General features: G+C 38.0%; 1 protein-coding gene across 1 annotated transcript; it reads right to left on the bottom strand.

Annotated features, from left to right (window-relative positions):
- Nucleotides 1-256: 256 nt before the first annotated feature.
- CPB1 (carboxypeptidase B1) lies at nt 257-18,110 on the bottom strand. Its single transcript, XM_036388951.2, has 11 exons — nt 18,040-18,110; nt 17,869-17,944; nt 15,973-16,097; nt 13,583-13,682; nt 12,916-13,017; nt 12,475-12,576; nt 10,085-10,195; nt 9,912-10,002; nt 9,042-9,244; nt 1,627-1,711; nt 257-444 (listed from the first exon to the last, which is right to left on the bottom strand). The coding sequence occupies exons 1-11, from the start codon at nt 18,108-18,110 to the stop codon at nt 257-259; spliced, it is 1,254 nt and encodes a 417-aa protein (XP_036244844.1).
- Nucleotides 18,111-18,680: the final 570 nt, after the last annotated feature.

Below are 18,680 nucleotides of genomic sequence, written 5' to 3'. Positions count from 1 at the left end.
TAATCAATGAGGTGACCTGTACCTTAGGTTGATTAATCTTGTACTCCTTCTTTTTCAACCCCTCCAACTATGCCAGTTGCCTCAATAAAAATATTTTATTTCTCTTGAAAAACTTGTAGTTCTAGTGACCTGTAATGGACTAAGAATATGACTTAAGTGCATTAAGTATAGAGAAATAAAAAAGTCATTTTTAGGGAAGAAAAAAGGGAAGGCATCTTTGCATAAAGCCTACTTTAATAATTTTTAGAACTCCATTCTAATACAAGTGCTCAAGGACATAGTTGGCAATATATTTAACAGCAAGGAAAGTCTCTTCACAGGTTGGCTTTATCTGAGATTCAGGGAGAAGGAAACCGTATCTCCCGGTGTCCCGGAGCTCGAAAGTGAAAGAGTACTTGATGCCTTGGTCATAAGCCCAGTCATCAGAGCCCCCTGCAGCAGGGTCTGTTGGTAAAGAAATTAAACAAAGCTTAACTGGGAAAGAGTGGCTACACATCAAATTGGAAATACTTTGGAGTCAAGTCACATAGCTAGGAAGGCAGAAAGGACAGATAAAAATATTTGGTAAATTGATTGATTTATCCTGCTCATGAGAAAGTTGCTGTGATTTTAGGCCTTTTATGAGCTTTGTTCCAGCTGATTTGTGCAAGCAAATGTAAACAAGCTAAACTGCTCCCTCCTTGTTATTATTGTGGGGAAACCGTGGGAGAAATGTCTAAGGAACAGGAGAATGGCATGGTTGCATGTGTTTAGAAACACTTAGTATAAGAAGCAAATGCCCTCTCACTGAGTGGCTTTTTGAGGTTCACAGAGATAAGAAAGAATTGTATATCTGGGATTTCAGCTCCATCATTTTCTGCTGGACAAATAGTACCCTCCCTTTTCATTAGCTGGTATGATAAAAACAGTCTCTTTTGCTAAGGAAGGAGCCTCCAAAATTGCCATTTCTAAAGGAAGAGTCTCCAAAAATATTGTAAAAATTGGAAGAAACTGTTTTTTAAAATGTTTGGGAGGTGGTGGTTAACTATTTGAGGAAGGAGAAACAGGCAAGAGAAATTAGCTTCCATATTTAAGTAATTAAGAGATCTTAAATATGGGAGATATTGAGATAACCTTGACTAAGCTTTTGGCACTGCAGAGGCCATATCCACAGCTGAGTTCCAAGAAGGGTAGAATAATTAGTCATTACAAATTGCAAATAGGATTATAATTAGTATGTATCTCAGAATGTACTGCAAAGTAAAAGAAATTGGTGTCACTAGAGTGGTTGAAGGATTCACATCATCCTTGACTTGGAGATACTGGAAAAGCAGAAAATCTCAGGTCAAGGTTTTTATGTTTAAATCTAAGCTGTGTATGATTTAGGAATTCATGCTATGCATGTGAATTCATAAACATTTTACTACATCACTTGACTTTCCAGGGGGTCACACGCTTCCTGGGATCCCTGAGGAATAAATTATCCCATAATTTAGAAATGACAGGTCCCATATATACCCCTTTGTATATGCAAGTGAAGGAAGAAGGGGACTACTTAGGAAGAGGAACAAGAATCACTAGAAAATGCATTTTGTAGTCCTAGTAGTACTTAATATAGATTGTCAGTACATTTAGGTCAATACTTACAGATTGTTGTTGCTCCTGGACCATATGTATATTCTGTGTTGTACAAACTGGCCAGCTCTTTGGAAGCAGCTCTAGCTATGGAATTCTGTAAGAAAAGAAGAATGATAAATGCAGATTTTCAGAAGCTTTCTGAGTGAATCTAAGCCATTACACTGTTGTATAAACTCAAAAGCCATGCTGGAGAAGCTTTTATTGAAAAACTGTTGTTGACCTCTCAGTGTGACTAGGTGTCAGTAGCTAAGGCCCAGCTTGTCCTGGTGCTGTGAAAAGAGCTTGTCAGCAAAGAACTTATTCTCAAAGGTTTAATGGAGTGTGCCCTAGTCTGTGTATGGTCTGTTGCAGCCTGGTGTACAGTCCAGGGGGATTTGGATAGATAAGGGGATAAGAGGTAACAGCACTTTATAAACTTAGAAGAAGCTTGTACAAGGTTAAAACTAAATAAGGAACAAGGAACCTTACTTAGAGATAAGAGAATCTTAGAGAATGGTAAGTTGCAATCATACAATAGCCTTTCTTTTCCTTCTGTTCATGCAACTATACATTCAGAGTAGAGTCAGCTCAGCCAGGGGAGTTGAACATTGATACAAGTGGAAGCAGATTAAGGTCTTATAAATATTAACAGCCAAAAAAGGCATAAATTACCCTGAAACCATATGTAGTCTCATTAATTTCAATTCATTTCCTGTGCACAGAGGGACTCATTCAACTCCCACTGATTCAGTGAGGGTTGGATCAGGCCCATCAATAGTACTATGAAGTTTTGTATGTTTGCATTAAGGAAAATTACAGACTTTTCTTTGGAACGTGTGGCTTCTCCAGTTCTTCATTATACAACATGTTGGTAATAAAACATGAAAACTATTACTAACAGATGATAAATATGAATGATATTTGAAAGCATATGTTCAGTATAAGCAATGGGTTGCCATATATTTCTTTATAGCTTGCAGCTGAATGGCTTACAATTCCAGGAATTTCCTCAAGCCCTTTCCTTCTCTGTAGGTTACACTCTGGCTTACATCCCAGTGGAAGATATATTGTAAAATACTCTCTGTTCATCCTTATGCTTAAATGTTCTTCTGATTTACTCAAAAAGACATATTGGACCAAGTATTTAGAAAACTGAGAGAACTTTCTCAGCTGCTAAAAAACAACATCACAACATGCTTATATTTTCACTAGCAGCTTACTCTAGCAGAATTGCAAGTGTTTCCCCATTCCCAAATATTTGGTTTTGAACACTTTAGAATTATGGGCACTTGCTCTAGAAAATTCTGGTTCTTTAGCATATGAAGGATATTTAAACAAAACAAACCAAAGCATACTTGAAGCTTGTCTTTCCACCTGTAACATTGACTGTGCCTGAATGTGGGGTTTGGTTTCTGGCCTCTCTGTCACACAAAGACAAGCAATTGCAAGGAAGTATGTTGTTGCTCTGCATTTCACAATCTTGGATCCAGGGCAATTGGAGTAGCTGAGCTCTCTCCTCTGATCTTCTTTTTTGTTTGGTTTGGGTTTTTGCCTCTCTTTTTTAATCCCTCAATAAATTGATTTTTCTAAAATCCATAATAATTTTTAACACATGCTGAGGGAATTGTAGAGGTGGAGTCTGCTGTCTGCTAGCAATGCCATGTTTTCTTCAGCCATCTGTTGTTTATAATGTACACATTTAATCAGCAGCTGAGATTGAGTCAAATCTCTCCATAGCAAATGAATTTTTAAATGTAAACTGATTCTTCCTCTCTTCAAATATATGCAAAGCGGAAATAAAATTTGGAAAGATTATCTGGTTCAATATGCAGACCTGTTGGTAACTGGTATTTGCTCTCTTTAGTTAACTAAAATAGGGACAATAGAACAGCAGAGCTGCTCTGTGGGCTGTTTGACCTAGGGCATTTGTTCCACCCAGCAGACAAATGATGGCTCTAAATCATACCAGAACACATACCGGAAGAAGTATGTCAGGAGATCTTTTTACCTGAGGGATTTTTTATTGTTGGCCTGGAAGCTGTAAAAACCAGAAATTTGTAGAAGGAGCAGTTAAGATTTCCAGCTGTTTAGAGCCTAGAATCCAAATAAACAGCTTCCTCAAGCTCTCCAGGTTGGAGATAAAGGTGGTATTTTAAATGACCCTGTCTAAGTGAAAAACATGCCTAAGCATTTATGACTTCATCATGCATAACAGAAGTTTTGATATCTTTTTGTTTTCCTTTAAGTGAATCTCTAATGTTTACTTTCTTAATAGATTTGCAGTCCAAAACCTAAAGGTAGAAAAATAAATTTCAACTTTATTTTTAACAAATTACTAAAGTAATTTGTTAATAATATAATATAAATCAGCAGGAGTAATATGCATTAAGTAAACACTTGTGAGTATAAGTACAAAATATGAGGAAAATGTGTTTGGCTGTTTTTTCAAAATAGCTCAATTACTCAAAGCAATCCATAAGAAGGAAATAATAGGGAGGTCAAAGCAGAGGTGTATAAATAGTGCCCAAAGTTTTCCAAAAGGGTTTTCAAGCCTGTATCAAATTATTTGGAATACACCAGCAAGGAGAAACATTGTTTTCCTTTTGACCTTTGAGGATACTCTTTGTTGTTCAATTATTTTCTACATCTCTTGATGTAATGGGCTTAACTGAATTGTTGTGGTTTGCTTGGAGTTTGTTTGTTTGGGGTTTTATACTGTTAAGAATCCCTCTTTTGCAAGGAAAATGTTGCTGAGCTTTATAGTAGCAGAGAAACAAGTGGCGCCCTGCAGTCGAAGAAATAGCTCCAGAGTAATACTGTGTAACTGGGAGCAGAAATGGCTTTTCAGCTTCTGACTCCCAGCTGAGCTCTCAGAGCTGGTCATTTCAGCAGAAGGCAGCAGTTCCTGTGCTCATCACCCATCTGTGTTTACACTGCAATTACCAATATTTCACTTATCCATGTACAGAGTGCGTGAGCCAGGGAGACAGCAGAGTTGTGTTCTCAGTTGTCACTATCTGACATAATTAACAACTTTCAAACCTAGGTTTTTTTCAGTTATTAACTTTTAATGAAAGATGTGGTACTGGTGTCTCTTTCTCACCACGTGGGAAGTTTGAACTAACAAGATAAATTATCAGGCTAAGCATATTTTATGTGTTAATAGGTAATTTTTATGGGAGCATCTCATCTCCCTCATTTTGCTCTTGTATCATCAGGGAGAATTTTCCAGCAAACTGTGACCATTTAGAAACTCTCCACAGATTTTGATATGCAGCTGCTGTTTGTGGACAACTCCCTTTGCCTTCTCAATCTGAAAGTGGTCTGGAGAAGCCTTTTCACTGCTTGACTGGACCTCTTGCTCTCTTCCCTCACTGGACTGCCAACTGATTTGCCCAAGGCTGATCTGCCCAAGGTATTTTCTCTTCACGTTGGTCTTTCATGCTTTACTTTTTAAGTAAAGGGACCCTCAACTTCCTTTGTAATGAAAGGCTGAAAATGTGGATTTGCTGTTTGCTTTAGCCAAGTGAATTGAAACTTCTGAGCCTTCTTGTTTTGCCAGTAAAAACAGACGCCCCCCTCAAGGGTCCATGATGATGTGTCATTTAGTTCACTGTTCTGTTGTGTCTCATATGCTCCAAAAGCCAAGGGAATCCAGCCAGTGAGGACTTCAGTGGAATGGTTCTTTTCCTTTACAAGTGTGTTTTTCTGTGACAGTTTCTACAGTGTTTAAGAAATTAGTCCCTGGTGAGAGGATTTCCACTGCAAATCATTTGGGCCCTACACCTGTTCGAGGCTCTTGTCTATCAGCCAAATTCACTCATCAACTTCATCTGGAAGATGCTGCTACTAAACACATCCTTTTCACAATTTTAAGACTGCCAGTACAGAACAGTTCTGTTGTGGTAAACTCTTGTGGAAGAGCTGTGAAGCAAATTTCAAATACTGCTTTGCTGCCCACATTGCTGTTTGTTGTGCTTCCCAGTTGACTTTAACAATATTTAATGTAACAAGTAGTACAATCATAGTAATACAATCTGTGCAATAACACAGATACATCAGCAGCAGATTGCAGCTCCTCATAGGCTTGTCTGAGTCTCTTAGATGTAGGATTTTTGCTATCCAACAATTCTTACCCATAGGTTTTCCTATGTCTAAAGCATATTCAGGACTTCACAACTAGGCACTAAGTTAAATAATCAGACTGATACTCACAGTCATGCTATGTATTTGAAATTCACTCTTGCAGGCTGCACAGACTCTAGGTATATCTCTTTAACACTTTGTAATATGTCCTATTTTAAGCACACAAGAGGAAGTGAAATGCTAGACCAACCCAATATGGAAGGTTAATTTTGGTGAGTTGAACAACAACCCATGCAGCCAGTGTGCATTCAAGTAATACAGACTGGAATTATCTTGGGTTGTAAATTAATGTAATATTCTGCAGCTTGTGAAACTGTAATAACACACCTACATTAATCTGAATATGAGCTGGCTGCACACATGTATTTGGTGCTGAGTTTAACTGAGAGATGGAATTGAACTGGAAAGGAAGGAAGGGCACGATACACATTCCTCTGCTCTCTCAAACTACAGTTCAGAGCCAATTCAAATACAAACAAGAACTGATAACACTAGATTTGTCTGCTGAAAATGAGGAAAGCCTAATGGGAGGCTAAGGCAAATATATGAAGTGATTAATAAATATGGGCTGAACTGTTTATGAAAAGTCTGATTAAATACATAGTTCTTTATTGCAGGAGGACAAAATGTGAATAGTAAAATAAAGATAAAAGTAGTCTTTTTGGGTTGTGGGGAGATGCTGGTCTTGCCAAGCATATTTTGTTATTGTGAAAAGCTAATGCTTCTGTTGCCTGTAGGAGAGGGATCCAAGTGTGTATTCTGTGTTCAGGGCAATACGTCAGGGTATATTAAAGCATGAGCCAAGAGGATTGCGAAGCAGACAAAATGTGATTCTCCAAAAGAAGGACATATTTCTTTAAGGGTGTCATCACAAGAATATTGTGTAACTTCTGAGAAATTCCTGACCTAGATTTTCCTATCTTGGGTATTTTTATTTTTGTTGTTTGGATAACAGTGGAAATGTTGTGCAACTCCTAGGTTAGGGGCACAAAACAGCAACCCTGAATAAAGGGAGACAAATTTGGGGAAAATCCTTGAGGGCTGTGGGATTTATAACCTCACAGATCCTCTTGCATCTCAGGGGAAGAGTGAGAGGTTGTGGGAAGGAATGGACATACATGACTTTCATCACATTTTACACCCCAAGACCAGGCATGGTTGAAGGATAGTTCTAATCCCTGGCTTTAAGTCAGTTACAATAACTTTAAATTGTTCTGATTTGCTGAGCAATGCAGTGGAACGTGAAGAGGTTCTCTGAGTGCTCTGTTCTATCTGACAAACCAAAGCAGTTTTAGACCTTCTGCTGATTTCTTGAGGCTGTAAACAGAAAAAGTCTTTTGAGCCCCAAGGACACACTGTTCACTGCATGTTCAGGGAAGGAAAGTCCAGGCATTCTCTGGACCTTTCTTTTCTGCAGACTTAGTGTCAGAAATCTTAATCTCAGATTACTCAATTTTTGCACCTTTCTGTATCTTGGACACTGGAATGCAACATAAGCCCCATGGTATTATCTTACCTTTCATTAAATACAATGGAACAAAATGTTATTAATGAGCAGCAGACATGCGAGGTTTTGTTTAAACACATGTCCAGTTGCTCACCGAAAGAGATAAGAAATTGCAGCTATATTTCCTTTAATTTATTAGATCTGTCAGGGTAAAAATAACATCTAAGATAAGATAATGGCACTATAAATTTTGCTTCTTCATTTAAAAAATGATTTATGATTATTTTATTTGCCCAAACAATAGCCATTAAAAGTTAAGATTTTCATTCTTCAGCATTTCTCCAAATTCTAAATTTAGACAGAACTTTTAGACATGTATTAGAATAGAAGAGTGACAATATAAAATTCTAATTTAAGAATTTTAAAACCTAGCAAAGCAGATAGGTTCTTTCTTTCTGCTAGGGATTGCTTTAGTAATGAGTTGTCAGTGTACTTTCTCTGTTTAATATTGTGAGAAACACACTGTACTTTTAGTTACATTTCATCACACGTGCTCTTCATTCAAAAAATGGGGGCAGAACTTCATGCAAATTTTTGACAAATAAGAACTTTGTGATCTTGACAACAAAGCAGATTCAAGTGTTTAGTGCTGTTTATTACTTTAGACTGAACAGTAATGTGTGAATTATGAAGCTTTTGTAAAATATGAAGGCAAGATATTACTACCACTCCCTGAAATAATTTCAATTACAAAATTCCTGGGATATAAATTAAGAAAACAAAATCTTCATTTTAATTTAATCTTCTCTTTTAGGCTTTAAAAAAATCTAACAAGAAGCTTCACTCTTGGCCCCAGTTTGTATTTCTGTTCAGAACCAAGACACATATTTGGGAGTATTCATAAATCTGTCAAACCTGCACAGCAACACACATTGTTGTTGCCTTGGACTTTTGGCAGCATCGAGGAAAGAGGGGGAATCAAAATGTGTTTGTTTTGTCTTGCTGTGTTGTTTTCCCTGCCAACAGATTCTAGTTGCTAATATGCCAGAGAACTGAAGTAATTTTATTATTCATGATTGTTGATTCTTGGCCTATGAAGTGTTTACGGCTTTTATACACATTTAATAGTTTTAAACTCTCTATCTGGTTTTAAGGATCAAAAAAAAATCTCTCTTAAATGGCATTAGAGTGTGGTTTTTCTCTAGAATTGATAAAAGAGGAATTGTCCTTTAAAATACCACATTCATCCTCTCCTCTTCTAAATAAAATGTCTGTGTTTAAATCCAGGCCTCTTGGAAAAGGCCTCAAAACTGAAACTTTTTATGTCTTTGGTATCTGTTTTCAATTATTCTTAAGTCAAAAACTGCCTCATTGACTTTATGTCAGTGAGAACTAAGGTTCAGCAGAAAGTGGTAGAGAGAGATTCTGGCTTGCTGTTGATACCAGTTGAGTTATTTCATAGTTATTACAATCTGTCAAGCTGCTACCTTGGTTTACAGACCATAGTGTTTTTGTGCAAAATATTACAGGTACACATACAGCAGCCTCTAGAGGCAGTGCTGAACAGCAGAGTGGATTTCTGGATGGCATGACTGGGAGACAGAACGCTTTTGTGTCAAGTTCATTGTGCACATGGAAATTAAATAAGGCTCTGAAGTTCATCTGATGCTTCAGCTATCTTGAAACCATATTGGTTTCCCTTGTTTTTGCTAAGACTAAAATATTTTCAAAAACTGGCAATATGGATTCTTTCCAGATATTAAAGAAACTGCCTGAAGTTAAAGGTACCTAAATAGCAAGTTATGATTTTTGCTTATTCTTTTCATAAAGTCAAAATGACGAAGAGACTTACCAGTTCCTGGTAATTTGATGGCAAATTGTAAGTGTATGAATAAGGAAACAGTAGGAGCTGGGAATAGGAGTGAATTGTCAAGTATGCCTTGATTGTAGAAAGATGTTCACGAATAAAATCAGCCAAAGCCTTGGTCTCCTTTTCAGACTCAGGTGCAGAGCCACAGTAAGTGGAAGAACAGGGGTAATCTGAGGCCCCAAGAGCTGAGAAGAAAGGTGAATATAATGAGTACTTAATGAAGAAGTAGATTGTTAGGAGAGTCACGTTACACCACGTTTGTAGGTAAGCCTTGGAAATCCTGCTAATACACATGCCATATCAGAGGAGGGAATATTTTATGGAATAGTTAAGATGCTGGAAAACATCCCATAGCAATGAATAAATATGGCCTTTACAGTGTACATAGTTGGAAGAACATGAATATGGATATAAAGACCTATATTATGGGAATTTTTTGGGATATTGATTTGCTTCAGTACTTAACAGTCCTCTCCTTGCATATCTTCTCCATTTCTAAGGCACTTCCATGGAACAAAGTGGAAACCACTCAAAAGAGACTGCTTTTAATGAAAGCAAGCTCCTTTGGTTTCTGTTCTGAACTCATAGCTGTGTGTATGTCTATATGTATATATGTATATATATGCACGTCTGTGCAGATATGTTCATAGAAGTGACCATGCTGATGATGCTAGGAGCCAAAGTTTGGCTTTTTTTTTTCCCAAAACTTCTTTAAAAATTAAACACAAGCTACTCCACAATGCTTCACTCAAGCTGAAGCTGGAGCATCAGGTAGGGGAAATCCAATAGTTAAGTGTATTGGCTATTGCTCTCATGTGTAATTACTTGCAGCTCTTATTAGGAGATACTTACTGCACCAGCCAGCATTAAAATTCCTGTTGGGATCTGTCCCAATGCAAGTGGTCCCGGCATTTTTAGAGCGCGTCTTTCTCCACATGCGGTCCTGTAACAGAATCACAGGTGAAAACTTAGAGTCAGTTCTGACAGTCAACTTTTCCAACAATAAGAAAGAAAAATGTACTTACATTTGTCCAAGTGTAAACATAACCATCGATGTTAACAACAGGCAGAACATAGAAGTCCAGCTTGTCCAGAAGTGTGGTCATGACAGTATCTTTTCCATAGGTCTCCACAGCCTACTTGGAGAAAAGTAGGAAAAGCTGATGATGTCTTCACAGATGTATATCTCCTGTGGGCATATGAAGGCCTGGGTCTGGGTCAGGGTTAATGAATGTGGTAGAAAAACTCATCCAGGTCACTCCAGCCCATGAGATGGCACCCCTGTGTTCTGACCTGTGCTTAGATTTGCACTGACTCAAACCACACTGCTGTTAGAAAACCATCTTGTACTGCTAGATAAATTATAAGATGAAAGAATGTTTATTTTGAACAGAATAATAAATCACTGGAAAGAGATTTCCATCTGCTAGCTTCTTGGTTACAGGCAGAACAATATTGCTGTCCATATATATTCCTATATCCCAACACCTTTAGGGTTTAAATTATGTGAGAATGAGAAATCATTATTTCCATTTTTTGTATATATTGTGCAGAAATTTTATCAACAACCAGAATTATAGAGAATATTTCCAAGTAACATCCTAACACATTTCCAATCATAATTCTGTGGATACATTTATTCATAGGGAGACAGATTTTTCCCTGCACTTTTCCAGACACAGATACTGAATAACAAACAGGAACTCCTGCAATATCCTCTATATCCTGATTGTTCATGGTCTGGCACTTGCTATGCTTGTACACAGATTCATATCAGTGTTGAGAGACCATACAATGATCATAGAAATGTCTCTAAGTGTGTTGTACCCATGTTTTGTTTACACAGCCATAAAGGGCAACACAGGCCAATACAATGGAAAAAGGCATTTTTTGTCCTGTAACTGACAAGTGGGAGGGTGGGATATAAAATCTAGAAAAGCAGTTTCAGATCACTTGAAATAATTTTTCCTGGGTTTTATTTTATGCTTGTTTTGTTTTTTTGTTGTTGATGTCTGGGTGGGTTTCTCTTGAGATACCTATAACAATCCACCTTGCTCACGTTTTTCTCTATTTTTTTTTAATTTTATTTCTAGAAGCAATCCCAAGTGAAATTCTGATGATGCTCAGAGGTCTGCTCTTTTAAAGCACTTCTGCCTGTGGACACACTGAGCAGAGGCACTGCTGGTGTCAGGTACACCCATGAATTAAGTGACCAGACAGTGAAAATGACAGCTACAGTGACGTGAATTGCTGAGAGAAAAATGGTACCACATACTGTCTGCAGCCTTATTAGGCACTAATGAAATCATATTCCCATTGACTCTACCAAAATGTCACTTCCAATTTCCACTGCTCCCTACACAAAACTGCATGCCTGTCTGATAACACTGAGATTATACTTGCCACCAAGGCCTCTGCCAGCATGGCTGGCTTATGTAGATTGGCTTTTCTTTTCTTGGGTTTTGGATTCCAGCTGCTGCTTCTGGTGTGGTTTTATTTATTTGGTTGGTTGGTTTTGTTGGTGTTTTTTCCTAAATTTTCTAACAGAAGTTATCACAAAATTTGAGATTCAGTCAGTAAATTGCTCTGCTAAATTGATTGATCTCCTCCCAATGAGGGGTAATAAACCTGTCTCTGTGAAGATGACTGTGCAGCATTTGATAATCCCCACCTGCTTTATACTGGTAGTGAGAAAGAAAATATAAAGGACATAAAATTGTTTAATTCAAGACCTAAAGTATTCCAGACTGAAGCAAAGCTAATTTCACTTATGCAGCTCTCCCTTGAATATGGTTTCATATTTTAGCACCTTTCTCTACAGCCTCAGGTGGTAGCTCAAAGGGATGTATATGCATTTCCCTCTTCCTGACTGGAGCTTAGGGAGCTTCATTTTTAGTCTTCCTCCTTTCTTGGGTACATTTCCTCAGTGCTGAGCTCAGGGTAGGTTTCCATCCTCCCTGTTGCCTTACTGAATAAAGCTGGTTGCAAGGAACCCACCACCTGGCAAGTCAGCTGTTCTGAAGTGCATTCAGGTGCCTTCTGATGTGCCCTTGAATTTTCTTATTCCTTATATCTCTGTGCAGAACATGGCTATGTTTATAGTGTTACTTGAGCTATTTGTTTTTCTCACCTTTCTCTGACTACGGATGCAAAAAGAATTTACAAACTGAGCAACCATTGTAGTTGTCAGTACCTCTTAGACACGTTTCAGATTGTCTTAAGCTGCTGAAGATTGCAGGTCCAAGCACAAAGATCTGGTTTAAGTAGTTACACCTTAATCCTCTGAGGTGAGAAGAAGGCATGAGCAGACAGTATTTAGAGGGAGAAAGGCAGTGGCCTGAGTTCTTGCTGCTAATTTAAGGTTTTCTTAAACGTAGGTTTTGCAAAATATTTTTTCATTATTACTCTTACTGACCTCTTTCACAAACCACTGGCAGAAAGCAGGGCTGATCCACTCTCTTGCATGGAAACCACAATCCATAAAGATGGCCTTCTTATTTGCACTGCTTTTTCCCACCTAGGAAAAAAAACCCAAAAAACAAAAACAACACCCCAGGGCATGAACAAAATAAATTGTATGCAGAACAAGTCAGCTTGCTGACCTATTTATACAAATATGGCATTCCTTGTTTAAATGGAAATCTGTGGAGTGCTCCCAACTGTACCTGAGCATGATAATCAAGTTACAAAAATACTCTTAATAATTTCATTTTTATTAATGTTGATAAGCTTCCCCCAATTATTTGATTACTCTGCATGGTTGAATTATTTCCTGTAGTGTCTCTAAAAGTTTATCTTGTATGTTTGAATGATACATTACTGTAAATAGAGGAAAAGAAGAAATGAAGGCACTTACTTTGAGAAGGTACATTGGCCGTCCTTCATATGTTTTCCCAATTACACTACGAGAGACAAGGTCTGGGTTCTGAGCAGCAATATCAGCAGTCCAATCAGCTATCTGTTTAATAAAGAGGTTAAGTCTAAATCTCTGTTCCTTAGGTCCAGACTGATTAATTTGCAGATTTCAAGCCAGAACAGTCTTTCTAAGCATCTAATGTGGTCTAATAGTTAATACAATTTGTAGATTTCCGAGGAGCTGCTGTGAAGATGTTAAGAGTAACATGGCCATGATTACATGCCAGGAAAAATGAGCATGGCTGTGAAAAAAGGAGGAAGGGGTCTTATGATAGGACATGAAGAGCTAGAACTGAAGCAGGGAATGGAGTTGAGTTGTTTAGCAGAGGAGATGGGAGAAGTAGTGAAAAGGAAAGGAAATTAATAGTGAAGCATCTCAGCCTGGTCATTGGATTTCTGCCAGAGTTTCTTTGCAGCATTGGGAGCAAAGCAAGCAAGGAAATAAAAGTAGGTTACACAAACTAGCTCAGTAACGAAGAGGAAGGAGAGTTTTGAGACATTATCATGTCATGGATGCAGCAGAAGAGGAAAAGGGAAGAAGGCTGGAAGCACTTTGACTACAGAAACTAAGGTACCAAGCTGATAATGTGGTAAATTCTAGACTTTACCGTGTTCCAGTTGTTGTACTTCACATAGCTGTGGCTGGCAGTACGAGCTTGGCTGTCAAACTGGGCATCCAGTGCAGCCTGCAGGTTGTCAATCAGAACTCTGCAAGAAGGCACCATGAAAAGTGTGAAGAGAAACATACACCAGTCCAGCAGGAAAGTAAGACATTTCAGGGTATGCCCAGCTTTTGGGCTGCATAGATTGTGAAAGCAAAGGTGGGCAGGTTGGAAATAAGATATATTAGTATCGAGTTTCCACCTCCTGCCTCAACCTTGCCACAAAAGGACCAGGGAGCAACAGGCTCCTGCCAATTAGCAGCTGCCTCACCCCCACACTAACAAACCAGGGTGGCAACAGTTTGGTTTCAGAAAAATGGCAATGCTGAGACAGAGTGTGTTTAAAAATGAGCTTTAGGCTGATCTTATGTTGGCAGCTGCTTCTGCCTCAATAGGAAAAGGGCCTTCTTGAACTTTTGGCGCTGGAGGACAGCTAGACTGCAGCAATGTTTCAAAACCAGGCAGCAACCCAGAGATGTTTGCCAGATGAAATTCCCTGTAAAACCAGGCTTCCAAATGTTAGATCTGGTTTGACAGCTCTGTTCAGGTGGCATTATCCATCCTCCAAGCTACTTCATTGCATGTGAGGTGAGCTATTAAATACAACACACAATTGCAAAGAAACCTCAACATCCAGTCTGGATTGGTTGCATCTCTCCAGTTCATTTTCTCCTGGGGCTGACACAAAGCACAAAGGCACGACTTATCACTGAGCATACTCTTGAGGACTTTTTGCTTATATTTCAACCTTGGCTATCAAAAATGAAGTCCACTTGTTTTTCCAGCGCCTGTCTTAAAACTCTTACAAATCTTATTCATCCAGGATATGTCCTTGATTATTTGTGATTTGGATAGAGGAATAGGAGGCCAGTTTGTGAGGCACCAGCAGCCTTCAGAGCAAACATTGCAAGTGACATGATGTCATGGCACTGCAGCTGCACTTCAAAAGGATTATAACAGCTTGAGTTGTCACAAGGACAGTCCACTGGTTTGTCAGGGACAGTTTCCAGACATTCTGGCCTTTTGTTGCAATCAAAAGATTTGTGCATGGACCTGAAGCAGTTCATGAATATTATAGGAAAACTAACATATTAAAGTAACTCCTTGGCTAAAGAGGAAATTCCACTGAAATGGGATTCCTGTGCTTTATGTGCACTGTGGGATTATTGAAAACCAATTATTCCAGAGTGTTTTTAGATTCTGTTCCTGTAGAGGCATCTAAATCAGACACAATTGACATGAGGCCAGTAAATTTAGGGATGCATTGTGATGCATTGTGTGATGTCCAATGTAGGAGTTTGGTCTAATAGCAACAACAGTGGGGCTGAGAGACAAAACTCTACTCTCAGCCAAATGAAATTATAAAAACTTGATCAAATACTACTGACTTTCAGTGTCTGAGTACATGATGTTGACAGACTATACTTTACACATCAAAGAAGCCTGATAATGAAGTTGAGCACATCCATTCTGCAGTGTTTAAGTGGAGTGAAAGGAGAAATGAAGACAGACAACCCCACTCCACTCCAGCTCAAAGTCAATTTCTCATCCTCAGTTAATGCTTGCACAGTCATTGGAAGACATGAAGTGAAGAACAGGGTCAGGCAACTCCTCATTCTCCTTATTCTTCCGTTAGTGCTCCTCGCCACAGAGCTTTTGTTCCCTGGGGTGTGTAATGTGGCAGTGTGCTCTGTTCTCTCCACTTGTGCTGCAGTCATAGTCGGTCGGCTCTCTCTTTGGAGACATCCTTGCCATGGATCTGCTGTGTGACTTCTGTCAGCCCAAGGCTATCCTGGGAATCTGTTTTCCATGCTTCCTTGGCCTTTCACCTGGCAGCTGTCTTCTGTCTGTCGCCTGTTGGGGTTTTTTGGCCCTCTAGCTATTGTTCTGCAACTCACTGGGGACCTGCTCATGGTAACCTTGGGGCTCATAATTTTATTTTCTGGCTTCAGTTCCCTGTCCATTTCCCTCGTCTGGTGTATTTTTTGGCTCTTTCTAGACCTTTGCTGCATTTTGTCTGTGGTAGGAAATATTTCTATCCCCATCCATACTCCAGCCTTGTGTATTGCAGTGAGCTTTCACCTCACGGAAATTTCTGGGACTGCATCTCTGCTTCCTATCTCTTGCCTCTATCAATATTTCATCTCACCCTGTTAATGCAGAGTAGTTACAGTCCATTTGAACTGTCATAGGAAAGCTGAACCCAGTAGAGACATCCATAGAAGGGATGAAGTTTGTAACAAGAAACTCAGTTGACCAATATGAAGAGCTCAAACACATCCTCCGTGGTATGTAGTCCCCTTTTATTCAAAGTACAGTAGCCAGAACAAACTTACCGATACTCCATTCCACTTTCTTTCAGAAGGTCTTCAACCTTAAAAGACTTCTCAGCTTCAACTCGGAAATCAACTTGCATTTTTGGTCTTACCAGTGTGACAGAGTCTGGCTGCCAAAAGTCAACCTGAAAGAAGAGCAAATGAAGACATAAACAAATGCATATGTGTGGCTGTGATTTTTAGATTGGTGTATGTGTGCTGGTGAGGTTGTGATTAATATACTGAATTTCATGCCTATCCTATTACACTGATTCAGCATTGCTTCCCACAAGTATCAACCTAAATTTTAACTGGAAATTGATTAAGATTTTTTTAGGTCCTGCATTTTATATGGCAGAATTCTGGAGATGACAGCGACAATTCCACAAATTGTCTCCAGTATCTGCGTTCATACAGAATTGTGAATATTATAACTATATTTACATTTTCATATATGTTTCATATATAGTTATTTTACATAACTATATCTACATTTATTATAATAAATATATTATTTATACATATATAACAATATATAAAATTTATTACTATATAAATTTATTATAATAACTATTATATTAATAACTATGTTTATATTTTCTTTCATTTTTACAGCTTCTTTCATTTTTTTTGCTCAGGTTTTTGCCTACAAATGTTAGAGAGAAATTACCTCAATATCAGGGGTGAACTGTATGAATATTTTACATAAATCAACTGAAGAAGACTGTTGTCTGTACAAGTGCTTTTAAAAGAGATCACTGAAGTTGATATCAGCAACTTGGGCCTTTGAAGATGTTTCATTTCAAGTGGACAAACAACAGTGTTATTACTACTTTACTTATTTTTGCTGAAGTAAGCATCCAAGCCTCTGGATTTAGTGCTCTGTTGAAGGCCAATGGAAACAAAGATGATTTGCCAGCCTGATGCCTTTTCACCCTTTCATCTCACGAAGGTAAAAGAAATTTGGGTTGGTTATTCATGAATTATGTGTCATCAAATTCAGTGATTGTTCCAGAATATACAATTACATCAGTCCTGACTGACTGCTTTGTATAACAATGGTAGTTCAGGGATCTTTTCTTAAAAGAAAAAGAAAACAAACAATCCTTTGATACTTCACAATTAAAAGCAAGCATGGTATATATTAATTTCCTTAATATTGGCAGCACCACTCCAATAGTATGTTGTTCTACAGAAAACTGTTCCAGCATGCTGTAGTAGCCTGTTGATGATAGGTCTCCACATCTGTACTTCATTAAAAATACCATCCTTTCATCCTACAGCTAATGGTGTCTTTTTCACCAACAGCTATTTTACAACATCAAAGCTGAAGAGAAATATTGAAAACACATTTGCTGTCTTTGTTGTTTTTCATCGTGTCATTGTGTCATCATATATCTACATCAAGGTCAGTGAGAAACATGCAGCTTAGAGAGAAAGGAAGCTTTAAAGGAAAGTCAACAGAAGAAAAGATAACATGAGAGATTAGAGGCCAAAGGAAAATTCATTTTGCTGGCAGTATAAATTTTTAGATTATTTACATGAGGAAAATGTTTCACCTGTAATAGTAAAAGTTCTGGTAGTTGGAATTTTCATGATTTATCGAACACATTCTTGAAAGCACCTCACACTGAATACAGCATTTAAGATTTATTTATTCTATTAATAAATTCTGATGGGCACTTTGACATTCAGATTGGGTAAACCAGACTTTATTGGAACGTATTTGAATGCTTTGTACAGCTCTTGTTTTATCAACTTGTCCTATTCCTTCCAGAGAAACAATACAGCTGACTTGAATGAAATCAAGATTAAGTCTTTAATTCAGTAGCACAATTAAAAAAAAAATCAGTTATTAGAGCAAAGGGAGAAATTTTTATTTTAACTACAATATAACCACTTCCCCAAGTCCTTTACCTCCATGATGCTGGCAAGGAAATTGAGGATTTCCACCTGCTCATCATTCTGTGGAATCACACGGAACACCTTCTGCCTGTAAGGGGAGAAAAAGATTCGATTTGAAACAGTTGAAAGCCTTTTGATCATGCAGAAGAAATCACAGATATAAAACTTGATGTCTGTTCTTACCCATCAAAGGAAAGATCCTGCAGGTGAGCAGAAACAGATGCAGCACCTATGAGAACCAAGAGTGCCCACATTTTCTCAAACAGGCTTTCTGTTCTTTTTGTGCTGCTTTTATAACTTGTTTTCTCCTTCTTTTTATCAGTTATACACAGAACAACCCACTGATCAACTGATAGTTTACTCTTTTGGCCTTGTTTTATTTGCATACTATTTATAGCATGTGTTTTCCTCTACACCTGTGAAAATAGCGGAAGGTCTCACAGAGGCCTGGCTAAAGAATCTTGCTATTTGAGCTGGAAAAACTCTTGATATGAGAAAGTGAATTTAATTTACTTTTTTATTTTCTGTTTTATGTGAATTTATATTTTTTTAATAAGGTGGTTGCTGAATTATAAACTTTATAATAATTTATTGTTACTTTGTGAAATGGTAGATGTCCATCAGATGTTGTTGCAGTGTGCCTGGTGTTAATCCCAATGTTCCTCTTCATTAATAATATAAGTTTGACTTTGACTTGTTATTGTCAAAGAGGAATCTACCAATTGGGATATACCAATAAGCTTTCTTTTTTCTCCAACAGAGAAGGAAAACACTGAACTGGTTGTGTGCACACTTCACTGAAATTTGTCAGGAGTCTGCAGGAC

This window comes from Molothrus ater, chromosome 10 (genome assembly GCF_012460135.2).
Source record: "Molothrus ater isolate BHLD 08-10-18 breed brown headed cowbird chromosome 10, BPBGC_Mater_1.1, whole genome shotgun sequence".
NCBI lineage: Eukaryota > Metazoa > Chordata > Aves > Passeriformes > Icteridae > Molothrus > Molothrus ater.
The sequence above is the reverse complement of the archived record's forward strand: the minus strand, read 5'-3'. Positions and strand labels throughout refer to the sequence as shown.

Excerpts from the sequence above, each read along its gene's own strand:
- CPB1 (XM_036388951.2), bottom strand. The coding sequence starts at position 18,110 with ATGTGGGCACTCTTGGTTCTCATAGGTGCTGCATCTGTTTCTGCTCAC. Across the intron at positions 16,098-17,868 it reads TCCTTGCCAGCATCATGGAG|GTTGACTTTTGGCAGCCAGA; the intron begins GTAAAGGACTTG and ends CTCTTCTTTCAG. Across the intron at positions 10,196-12,474 it reads GCCAGTGGTTTGTGAAAGAG|GCTGTGGAGACCTATGGAAA; the intron begins GTCAGTAAGAGT and ends TTCTCCAAGTAG.